The sequence below is a fragment of the Pocillopora verrucosa genome, chromosome 11 (genome assembly GCF_036669915.1).
Source record: "Pocillopora verrucosa isolate sample1 chromosome 11, ASM3666991v2, whole genome shotgun sequence".
Taxonomy (NCBI): domain Eukaryota; kingdom Metazoa; phylum Cnidaria; class Anthozoa; order Scleractinia; family Pocilloporidae; genus Pocillopora; species Pocillopora verrucosa.
The window spans coordinates 18,322,834-18,335,345 of NC_089322.1; the positions used below are offsets into that span (position 1 = coordinate 18,322,834).

Here is a 12,512-nt window from a genome sequence, read left to right on the forward strand (position 1 = left end):
AATAAAATCGAGTATATATATAATGAAGCGGTGAATAAATTAAAAGTTAAACATTTCATAAACAAGACAATCATTATGAAACGTTGTACATAAGAACAATAAGGCCCAATTTAAACACCCAGAGCGATTCCATTAGGGCCAAACTCTTTGTTTAACTTTTAATTTATTCACCGCTTCATTATATATATACTCGATTTTATTATTTTAGTTCACTTGATAATGACGTTCTGGAAACGTCGAAACGTCGTGTTATGTTTTATAATATTTTATCGCAGATTTTTATTGTCAAATGCTTTACCAAATCTTTACTTGTTCGAATTTACAAAAAGATCGGTTCAACAATTACGTCACCAAAGGTGAGCGAGCAAAAGTTTACAAATATTAAACATATTTTTTTGGTTCTTCAGGTGACTAACAATACATGATTTTCTACATGTCTTTTAAGTGGTCTTTCCATTAAAAATGTTACGAGAAGTTCGGTTAAATATTGTTAAAAGATTAAGCGAGTTTTAATAGAGAAAGCTGTTTAACCTAAACAATCCTCACAATCTCTACAATCTCAATGTTGCATGTTAGTATTTGGTACAGGAAATTTATTAACGATCAATATATACCCAACAAAAGAATCATTCCTAGTGCATGTGAAATGTTTGTTCATATGGGATATTTCTTTCACCAGACTTAGTCAAGTATGGCAAATTAAAGGCTTCCTGTCTGACAGGTCACTCTGCTAACCGGCTCTTTTTATGTATCTATATCTATTTATATACGCGGCACGTGCAACGGACTGTGCCGTACTTTTCCCGGTGACAACATATCGTCGATTCTGCAATTAACGGATAGTTTATAGTTTTCACCTTCGTCGTGGTTAAGTCAGCAGAGTTAAAGCCTTGACAAATATCATGTCCATTAAGCAAGCAGTATCCGAAACAATTTGGGTGCTTCTCTCTCCGTTTGAAAACACGAATTTGCGCTATATTTTTGAATTTTCCCTCTCAGTTTGGCTACGCAGTATGAGTTTATGTAGAAAATACTGATCTAGAGCCATATCATGATTAAAATGATTCGCCTGGTCCTGGCAAATTACAACGCTTTGATTTTCGCATGACTGAGGATCGTTTTATGACTTGATTCGAAAATGAAAGAAAATTTGAGGGGGGAGTCCCGTATCCCAACATGCAACTCGATACCGAACCCTTTAAAAACAAGAGCCTCGAAATGAGCGGCCTTTTTAGTATTATCTCGTGTGCGACAGACATCGCTCTTGCCCCATCGGCAACTCGTCGTGTTTTTCTGAAACTTGAAAGTCGTCGTCTCAACGCATAGAAGAGCAGGATGTTAGGAATTGCATGTTTTGCTCTTCTTTCAACTTTAGTATCTGGGGTAAGTAACTAACATCTAAACTGATTTTGCATTTTCCTTCGCTAGATGGCTGTGAGTTACTTTGCATAACAATCGGCTGAATTGTCATGATGCAATTTCTTAAGAATTTATCAGTATTATACTTAAGGTGTCTATCCTATCATCCTAGAGCGAGTCAGGTCAAATTTCTGTTGATCAGCCTCATTATTTTAGGCATCGCCACAAAAAATCAATCATTATAAGACCTTGTGTCTGCAAATGAGAATCGTGTAGCCATATCATACCGGTATATAAATCTATTAGACAATGTAAGTACAACGTTTCAACCTTTCCGCAGAGGTTAAAACGTTTGGCTCTTTCATTACATCTCTAAATAGCACGATCGTGGTAATTTCTGAGTTCCTAAATGCATGGACAGTGGAACGAGAAGGTCTCCATGGTGAGATACAAGAAGCGATGGTCATTAACCTGATAAACCAGGTTAATGAAAAGTTAGTAAAAATTGCCTGTAATTATATGTTCATCTGGAGGAGATTACTTAGCTCCCCACCCCCAACGGCGTAATTTCTTCCGTTAGTTGACGGCTTAAAATCTCACATTATGTATACATACCGACGCAGAAAGAAGAGTCTGTAGACCGTGTTTTTCACATATAACGCTTTTATCTAATAACCTATGCGCTTTCTGGTCAGCTTCCGCCGATTAGGTCGGCTTTACAAAGTAAAGTAGGTGTTTTTGTAAGTTCTTGTCGTCTTTGTTTAAAAGAGGTTTTCGCTAGTGATAATTCTCTTTGGTCAAAAAAGCGACCGTGACCTCGTCAGTTTACGTCAATCACTGTAAAGAATTAGGTAACGATATAGAATTATAAATTCTTGCGTTTGAGGTAATAAATCGATTTCTTTGCTTCGACGTGATATAATATCAGTCTCAGACCGAAATAAAGAACGCTATTTAAACCACACAAGCATGCATGGAATGAAAGTTTTAAGATGCTTGGCTGATGCAATGTCCTCGCTCTTAGAAGTCTACGAGTAAGGCGTCAAAGTGCTTCGCTAGGAATGATTCTTTTATTGGGTATATATTGATCGTTAACAAATTTCCTGTACCTAATAACATATGCAACATTGAGATTGTAAAGAGAGTTTAGTAAGTAAACATAGACATTGTCTGCGTTTTATTCGATCCAACTTGTACCTCGCAGAGTAATTGTTTTGGAAATTCGACTTCGATGGACACACTCCGAATGTTTCAGGGACCGATAAGAATTCGATGAAACAAACAGGAAATTTAATTTATAATTAATATATTAAAATTATAATTTTTTCATCAAATTTTCTTAACGAATGACTCAATAGAATCATACGTTCCCACTTAAAGGGGAGAGAGCGAAATCAATCTTTATGAGAAGGAAAATACAATTCATTACGTCCGTTTACCGAATGGTGATCGAGAATAATTCTAGCTTTGTCGAAGCATCACAAAAATCAATGTAATTTAACTGAGAACACTGCCAAGCTATATGAAAATACTCATAAAATGTTTAGTGCCCTCACAGCTTGATGAGATGTTTACCTAGACGCCCGTATCAAAAGCCATTTAATTCTCAGTGGATACGAGTCTTGTCACTCACGATGAAACCTCTCACAACAACTCTGTTATTCAGTGAAGCCGCCGAATCACAGAAAAACGGTATCAGTGTGCACTCTGAATTAACAGTGTCCATTTCTAATGTGTTAATGTTCCTATCGGTAACATTTATCCAATAAGTAACAATAAACTGAGCAATCGTTTTGTTGTCATAAGTTATCAATGTTTGTACGTTGGTGTCGGCGATCTTAGATCACCCACTCCTAACTGCAAATCTACATTTGTGTTTGTACCTTTTTTAACTGAGCATTATGAGCAACATTGAAGAAAAAGTTCCGATGACAGACTTGATTATTACTTACCGTCGCTCTCAGTATCTGGAAATACGCGAAGAGTAGCATCATACAGTATTTGATAGATTTTAAGCGATAATTAAGATCTCTTACTATCTCTATTATTCCATTTACGAACAAAATCGACTTCTAGTTGCCGAAAGGCTGTCCGCAGTGCGTCAACAAAAGACACACTTCAATAATTCTCTCAGGGATTCCCCTCATATCACAGGAGATACTGATTGGTAGATTAGAGAAGGCAAAGTTCAACCTTAACTTCGTGTTATTTGGCTCATTCTGTCCTTAGCTTTCATAAACTCAAAATATGTGTACATGAATGCCTCTCCGATGCCCTATCAACTTATTTCGATCTGACGAGTTTGAAGTGTTTCCAAAATAGGGTTTCTATCTTGGTGTAATGAAGGCAAAATGATTAGTTAAACATGACATTCCATAGTTTTGTCAAGTAAGCAACTCGCCATCTTTTCCAACTTCCTGTTGAGTTTCGTAACTGGAGCGTTACAACTGATGAGCTTGTTGACAGGTTCGTGAGGGAAGTACGGAAAGATATTGTGAGATCGCAGTCGCCAGTGAGTTTGAAGAATAAATAATGTCCGTCGAGATTTTAGTTCACCGCCTGTCTCAGCATGAATTATTTTCCCAGTTTTGTCTCTTTGTTTCGATATTTTCCCCTGCATGTACATCATTCTGGATATTTTTCTGTGTATTTTAGTTTACTGTCAAAACGATAAACTAAAATCACTCACTTGAAGTCTAATAGGAATATTATGAGCACAACCCCTCCTGCCAGCACATAGACAGTTGCCTTCTTTCACCCGGTCACGCTAGTCCGTATTTACCGGCGAGTAGCTGTTCTCGTCTCTGTCCAAGAATGTGGCGCCTTCCCATTGATTGCCGTTATCTTGCCTCGCCCAACCTATGTATTTGAGCACACGTACGCGTGTGAACAATAATTGCAAGCTGTCCGCTGTAGTTCAGCCTTCCTATATAAATAAGCGATCAGAAGATGCTGAGAAACCTTTACTTTGTGACTATCGTTAAGATAAAGGTACGTATAAGTTCAAAAACTAGCATTCTTTCAATTTGCTGGCAAGTCGGTGTGGTTGCGTTAACTCCAGCAACATAAAACTTGATGATTACAATACAATTTCCACTTTATCGCGACCAATTCATGCAACTGAGCGTGTTTCGTAACGACTTTGTCGTTAAGAACCGATCGCCGCAGCGTCCAGATTTCCAGGTTTGAAATTGTAGGCGCGCCGCTTATGAATTCAGGCTTAAAAAGAAATCAGTAAACTACATTGAACAACAGTCAAAGGTGGTTTCAATTCAAGCCAAACTCCTTCATAAGCCATAAAGGTCTGCTAAAAAGGGTTTGAGAATCATCAACAGTGACGTGTTTAAAGTTTGGTCAGCTAGAAATTAATAACACTATAGCCAATAACATGGTTTTGGAAAGTTGAAATGAGCTGCTTAATTTTTCATTCTTCGTTTGGCGTAATCCTGAAAAAGCATGTGCAAGAAAATCTTTATGCCTGAATTCACAAGCGGTGCGCTTACAATTTCCTTGCTTCAAATAAATTATTGACATTAGAGCAGTCGTCTTTTAAACCTCATCTTATTGCAATCCTGGACGTTGCGGCGATCGAATTGGTCGGACTCGCAGTGCATCCAGAAATTAAAATACTCAGTCGGTTTATCCGGCCACAAATAGAAGGAAATGTGCTTTTCAAAAGAAAAGCCTGTGCATTACTGCGAATAAAAACTATAAAGCAGTGTGCAAAAAACCACGATGGGCTTTCACATTATTGAAAACTAGAGTTGCACGGGTACTTCGCCGGTTTGCATGTCATTTTCATTCCTTGCACATGGCCCGATAAATTCTAAGAGTATTCTTGTAAAGTGATTGTGTGTTTTGCTGACGCGAAACTACAACAAAGACCGCCTAGACGGGCAAATATTGACTCCACTATGGTGTCAAGCTGTTTGTGTCTATCTTTAATTGACTAAAGTTGCGCTTAATGACATATGACAAGTGGTTTGATTACAGCCGTTAAAAGCCTTCGTCGAATTATTTTATTCCAACTTCTCGTGCACTTAGCACCTCAAGGGATTACATGACTTGGATGTTATTTTAAAACAAATATTATCTCACAGGAAAAAAGACAGGGTCGTGACTTGGGACTTGACGCTTGTTTACTGCTCTGTGGTGGTCAAGCTCTAACATTACCATCTGAATAGAAGTGATAACTTGATTAGATAAATGCCCCAGACTGCGTCAGTTCAACAAATTAATTGCAGCTGTAGTCCGAAAAATTTGTTTTAAGTTATCTGATACCGTTTGCTTGTTATAAGTTGCTGGCGGCTCTTTGTAAAAATAGAACGTCGAGTTTTAAAGCAAATTGGCCGAGAATTTACGCTCTGTTGATTACAGTTGTTTATTACATCGATTCTTGTGATGCCTCGACAAAGCAAGAATTATTCTCGATCACCATTCGGTAAACGGACGTAATGAATTGTATTTTCCTTCTTATAAAGATAGTTTTTTCTCTCTCTTCTTTAAGCGGGAACTTACGATTCTATTGAGTCATTCAGTAGGAAAACTCGATGAAAAATTATAAGAAAAAACAGGAAATTGTATTTCTGTTTGTCTCATCGAATTCTTATTGGCCCCCGAAACATTCGGAGTGTGTCCATCGAAGTCGAATTGCCAAAACAGTTACTCTGTGTGGCACAAGTCGTATTGAATAAATCGCAGATAATTTCTGTGACTGGGATTTTCTAGTACTATTTTCTAGTTTCTAGTACTCTCAGTCCCTTTTTACAATTTCAAGGTTGCATATGATATTACAGGAAATTTGTTAGCGATCAATATTTACCAATAAAAGGATCATTCCTAGTGCACGTGAAATGTTTGTCCATATAGGATACTTCTTTCCTCAAAAGAAAGTGGATGGTTCTTGATATTGGAGCAGGAGACACCACATATATTTAGAACGAACAGATCGGAAACAATGACTGAAGTCCTCGAATTCAATGGCCTCACTGGGAATCAAGAAAATAGACTAAAACGAAAGGGATTAGCCATTTCGGCGCTGAACAAAAACTTTCTTTCTGAATTGAAATTTAACTTAATGACCCCGTGTGTTTCCTGCCTCTAATACGGCGAACTTATGCTCGGTAAGTGTAGCCTGAGGGTATGAAACTACGAATGGTTCTAGAACACTGACAACAAGGCTCTCATTCTTTGAATAGCTTTAAAAACACAGCAAAGACCGAGTGATTGACTGGGCTTTTGAAAATATTTTACATACAGCGGCTTCGTGTCAAACTTTACCTTTGTATCTGGTAATACCAATTGTTGAGGTTCAGATTTTTGGGGACAATGGAGCTATGAATGGTTTCCGTTGGCGAGTTTGTTTTCAAAACTACACTATCGCGTGGGATTTGATTCAGCTATTAATAGTTCAGAATCCGAAAGAGTCTAGAAAAATAGTTCCCACAAAGCAAAGGAAACATTCATAAGTTCTTACACCGACGTCCTCTCAGTTTGGCTACGCAGTTTAAGTTTATGTAGAAAATACTGAGCTAGAGCCATATCATGATTAAAATGATGCGCCTGTTCCTGGTAAATTACAACGCTTTCATTTCCGCGTGACTGAGGATTATTTTATGTCTTGTATGATATTGATAAAGTAAATCTAAATTTGCATCCAGGAAAATTAAAATCGAAAAAAGATGTGTAGGGGAAGTCCCCTACACATTATTTTATGTCTTGTATGATATTGATAAAGTAAATCTAAATTTGCATCCAGGAAAATTAAAATCGAAAAAAGATGTGTAGGGGAAGTCCCCTACACATTATTTTATGTCTTGTATGATATTGATAAAGTAAATCTAAATTTGCATCCAGGAAAATTAAAATCGAAAAAAGATGTGTAGGGGAAGTCCCCTATCCCAACATGCAACTCGATACCGGACCCTTAATAAACGAGAGCCTCGAAACGAGCGGCGTTTTTATCTTGTGTGCTACAGACATCGCTCTTGCCCAGTCGGCAAATCATCGTGTTTATCTGAAACTTGAAAGTCGTCTCAACTCGTAGAAAAGCAGGATGTTAGGAATTGCATGTTTTGCTCTTCTTTCAACTTTAGTATCTGCAGTAAGTAACTAAAATTTAAACTGATTTTGCATTTTCCTTCGCTAGCTGGCTGTGAGTTACTTTGCATAACAATCGGCTGAATTGTCATGATGCAATTTCTTAAGTATTTATCAGTATTATACTTACGGTGTCTATCCTATCATCCTGTAGCGAGTCAGGTCAAATTTCTGTCGATCAGCCTCATTATTTTTTAGGCATCGCAACGAAAAATCTTTCCTTATCATACCGGTATATAAATCTATTAGAGGATGTAAGTACAACGTTTCAACCTTTCCGCAGAGGTTAAAACGTTTCGGCTCTTTCATTACATCGTGGTAATTTCTGAGTTCCTAAATGCATGGACAGTGGAACGAGAAGGTCTCCATGGTGAGATACAAGAAGCGATGGTCATTAACCTGATAAACCAGGTTAATGAAAAGTTAGTAAAAATGGCCTGTAATTATATGTTCATCTGGAGGAGATTACTTAGCTCCCCACCCCCAACGGCGTAATTTCTTCCGTTATGTATACATACCGACGCAGAAAAAAGAGTCTGTAGACCGTGTTTGTCACATATAACGCTGTTATCTAATAACCTATGCGCTTTCTGGTCAGCTTCCGCCGATTAGGTCGGCTTTATAAAGTAAAGTAGGTGTTTTTGTAAGTTCTTGTCGTCTTTGTTTAAAAGAGGTTTTCGCTAGTGATAATTCTCTTTGGTCAATAAAGCGACCGTGACCTCGTCAGTTTACGTCAATCACTGTAAAGAATTAGGTAACGATATAGAATCATAAATTCTTGCGTTTGAGGTAATAAATCGATTTCTTTGCTTCGACGTGATATAATATCAGTGTCAGACCGAAATAAAGAACGCTATTTAAACCACACAAGCATGCATGGAATGAAAGTTTTAAGATGCTTGGCTGATGCAATGTCCTCGCTCTTAGAAGTCTACGAGTAAGTCGTTAAAGTGCTTTGCTGAAGAAACGTGTCGAATATGGACATTTGTTTATTCAATCTTTGCTCGCCTGTGTAGGTAATTTTCATTATTTTGCCACAGACAGGAAATTCTAAGTATTCTTGCGACGTGATTATGTGTTTTGCTGACACGACACTACAACAAAGGCCTCCTAGACGGGCAAATATTGACTCCACTATGGTGCCAAGCTGTTTGTGTCTATCTTTAATTGTCTAAAGTTGCACTTGATGATATGTGGTAAGTGGTTTGATTACAGCCGAAAAAAGCCTTCGTCAGATTTATTTTTTCCAACTTCTCGTGCATTTAGCACCTCAAAGGATTACATGGCTCGTATGTTATTTTAAAACAAATATTATCTTACAGGAAAAAACGACAGGGTCGTGACTTGGGACTTAACGCTTGTCTACTGCTCTGTGGTGGTCAAGCGCTAACATTATCATCTGAATAGAACTGATAATTTGTTTAGATAAAATGCCCCAGACTGTGTCAGTTCAACAGATTAATTGCAGCCGTAGTCCGACAAAATTGTTTCAAGTTATCTAATACCGCTCGCTTCTTCTAAGTTACTGGCGGCTCTTTGTAAAAATAGAACGTCGAGTTTTAAAGCAAATTGGTTGAGAATTTACGCCTTGTTGATCACAGTCACCCTAGTGCTCGTCTCTTTTCCTTATAGCGTGCTTATTTCCGTACAACACGCGGAAAAATTGCTTACAAAGCAAATGAAAATTTTTAAGGTTACCGTACCTTTTTTAACAACTAACGGTTAAAACTTGTCGATTTTCACGCATAACGGCTGAATGCCCTACCTTTTTACGGCTAAATTTAACCCCATCTCTGTTTGATTATTTGCTCCTTTGTGTATTTGACGAGGAATAATGATTTCTTGAGTTCCTGTCTGTTCACTGGATTAATATTTCCCTCGAGAAAAGTGTTTTGTTTATATTTTCTTCAAGCAGAATTTCTAACCCAGTTACTCAGCAATTGGTTAAATTGATTAAGTCGCATGCAATATTAAATTCTGTCAAATTATGAGTGCAAGGGAATCGAAAGATAACATAAAAAGCCCGTAAATGCTTACATAATCCACACAGTAATTAGTATCGAGGACCCTTCTTCACTTCAGTGATTATTTACTCAGTTTTTGTAAATATTTTCTCTTAAGATGTTTACGTTTCGTTAAGTTACTCCATCTTGCTGATCGACCACAAGCGACAGGTGATCGTCTCCTCTGATAAAAGTGTGCATTTTAAAGAGAGTGTATAACTTCTTGTTGCTGAAGTTATAAACAAAACAGAAAGAGACAAAATGAGTATCTTTAATTCCTCACATACTTCTGTTAAATTTCGACATAACAAGATTCAATGGAAAATGGACTTCCGTGACTTGTCGCAATCAATATTAATTGGTTACCATAGCGTGAGAAATGGCTTCAAGTCTTTGGAAAGTTGATTAGGGTCCAATCAGTGTAAAAGACATGCTAATCTGCGGACAATATTAATTTTGGTTGGGCTTAGAAATAATGGCAAAAGCACAGTTAAGCTTATGTGTTAAAATAAAAAAACTTTTTTTTCGGAGGCGCCGTTTCGGAAAAGTTGCATTTTACTAATATACGATTAGTGGTTTAGTATTACAGCCGAAAATGGGTGATGGCTTTTACGCATTTTGGCACCGCCGTGCCATGTTTTCTCCAAATATAGATTTGCAATTAGGAGTGGGTGGCAAGGTCGCCGGCACCAACATACAAACATTGATAAGTTATGACAACAAAACGAGCGCTCAGTTTAGTGTTGTTTATTACATAGATGTTACCGGCAGGAACATTAACACCTTAGAAATGGACACAGTTAATTCATAATGCACACTGATACCGTTTTTCTGTGATTCAGCGGCTTCACTGAGTAAAAGAGCTGGTGTGAGAGGTTTTCATCGTGAGTAATAAGCCTCGGGTGTCTACATAAAGATCTTATCAAGCTGTGAGGGCACCAAGCATTCTATAAGTATTTTTATAGCTTAGCACTGTTCTCAGACAATTTCCGTGTCTAGGTTTACTTGGTACCCTCAGTCCCTTTTTACAATCTCAAGGTTGTATACGGTACAGGAAATTTGTAAACGATCTTCCCATACAGGAAATTTTTTTTTTCCAAACCTAGTCAAGTATGGCAAATACTTGACTACTTATTGTGAATACTATATTACCATACTTATATACTATATTTGATAGTTACGTCCAACGGACTGTGCCCTACATTCCCGATGACCACACATCGTCGTTGCGCAATTGACGGATAGAGAATAGTTTTCACCTTCGTCGTCAGAAGAGTTAAAGGATTTAATTCAATTAGCAGAAATTTATATCTTTGAGAAGCGTAGCTTTATGTAAAAGTTGATAAACGTTTAAGAGCCAAGCCAACTCGAGACAACACAGAGAAAACGAAGATAAGTGAACTTTATTTATCTGACAGTGTCGCTGAGCGGATTTTGGGGATGAAATGTCACGATTTGCGGTATTTATGAAACATTTCTCGGGATCACTTGCGTCTTGCCGAGATCGACCGTTGCAAAAAAACCAAGGAAATAGTTCAACTAGCATATCTAATAACTGACGTCACGTCATCGGGTTGTTTGCCTGAGGTGACGCTGGTTTGCTTGCTCACCAGCAATGCGTTGCTATGTGGTATCCACGCACGCGATTAAGTCTTGCAAAGAGCCTATTCAATTGTTTACTTATCCCACCTAAATAAGGCAGCGATAACGTGATTTTTTTTGCTTGGAATTCTAGCCTAGATCTTCCAGGCTATCAGCCGTGTTTGCGCTTTATGGGAGCAGAGAAATACAGGTTTTCAGATCAGCAGAGGAAATGTCCAAGATCCAGTGTAAGTTGTCAATGCCTGCATTGACAACAATGCCGACGCTATTCAAAAGCTCAGGATTATCATCCTGCCAACCGTTTAACTCCTTCAGCATATCTTGCAATTCTTCAGCATTTTGGCGAATACTCATTTGCCGACGCTATTCAAAAGCTCAGGATTATCATCCTGCCAACTGTTTAACTCCTTCAGCATATCTTGCAATTCTTCAGCATTTTGGCGAATACTCATTTGCATTTTCAGTCCTTCGTCCGCAATCTTGACGACTTTGTAACCTCGCTATTTCCTGGACAGACTTTACTAAAGAATTGGTCCATGCTTAGCGCTCGTTTATCGAGTTATGGATGCACGTGGGAAGTTTGGAGAGCACGAGAGAAGCGTAAGAGTTGCAACAGAAAAAAAAAAAGAAAGAAAACCCGTTAATGGGCTATCAATCTTTCATTCTGCGATTATCGAGCTTTGGCTTTTTATGATAGTTATAAGAAGAAAATACAAACAAACAAACAAAACATGATGTTCACTGGTAAAAAGCCAAAGCTCGATAATCGCAGAATGAAAGATTGATAGCCCATTGAACGGTTTTCTTCTTTTTTTTTTCTGGAAGAACAAAAGCATGTTATAGCTTCATGTTACCTTATTTCCTGTACAGTGATGATAACTCATTTCCTGTACAGTAGGATCGATAGAGCCTAATGAGAAGAGAGAAAAGAAAAGCAAACAGAACATTATGCTTATTTGTGAAAAGTCAAAACTTGATAATCGCATTATGAAAGAATGGTGGCTCACCAAAACGGTTTTCTTTCTCTCTTCATGTTTTCATTTTCTTTCTTTCTTCATGTTTTCATTTTCTTTCTTTCTTCATGTTTTCATTTTCTTTCTTTCTTCATGTTTTTATTTTCTTTCTTTCTTCATGTTTTATTTTCTTTCTTCTGATTCTATATTTTTTTCCTTGGAGAAAGAAAAAAAGGACTTTTTTGTTCCTTGCGGAAATTCCTCGGATACCATCGGTTGCTTTCCACGTAAGAAGGAAATTTGCATCACAACATGTTTCCTGTTTATCGTCCATTTGTTAGTATTGATGTAAAAAACGAAGATAATTTCCCTTAGATGTATTAGCGATTATCAATCCTGCAAAAAGAAATCCTGTTTCTATCAAAACAATTTGACCGTTTTCAAAATATCAAAAAAATTAAGGGAACGACAAAAGCAATTTTTTTCCTTGCGGAAA

At 37.5% G+C, this 12,512-nt stretch overlaps 1 protein-coding gene across 3 annotated transcripts in view; it reads left to right on the forward strand.

The window, feature by feature from the left end:
• LOC131777193 (tumor necrosis factor receptor superfamily member 1B-like) overlaps positions 1-12,512 on the forward strand; it is a 36,684-nt gene that overhangs the window by 14,675 nt on the left and 9,497 nt on the right. The window contains exon 1 of one of the 3 annotated variants that reach the window (XM_066174303.1): positions 1,240-1,383. The exons of 1 other annotated variant lie outside the window; for it this stretch is intronic. In XM_066174303.1, the coding sequence (XP_066030400.1) occupies positions 1,336-1,383 (48 nt within the window). In that variant the 5' untranslated portion in view covers positions 1,240-1,335. Of the gene's footprint in view, positions 1-1,239; positions 1,384-7,336; positions 7,463-12,512 lie in introns of those variants that run through there. One more of the 3 variants, XM_066174304.1, reaches the window with a different exon arrangement.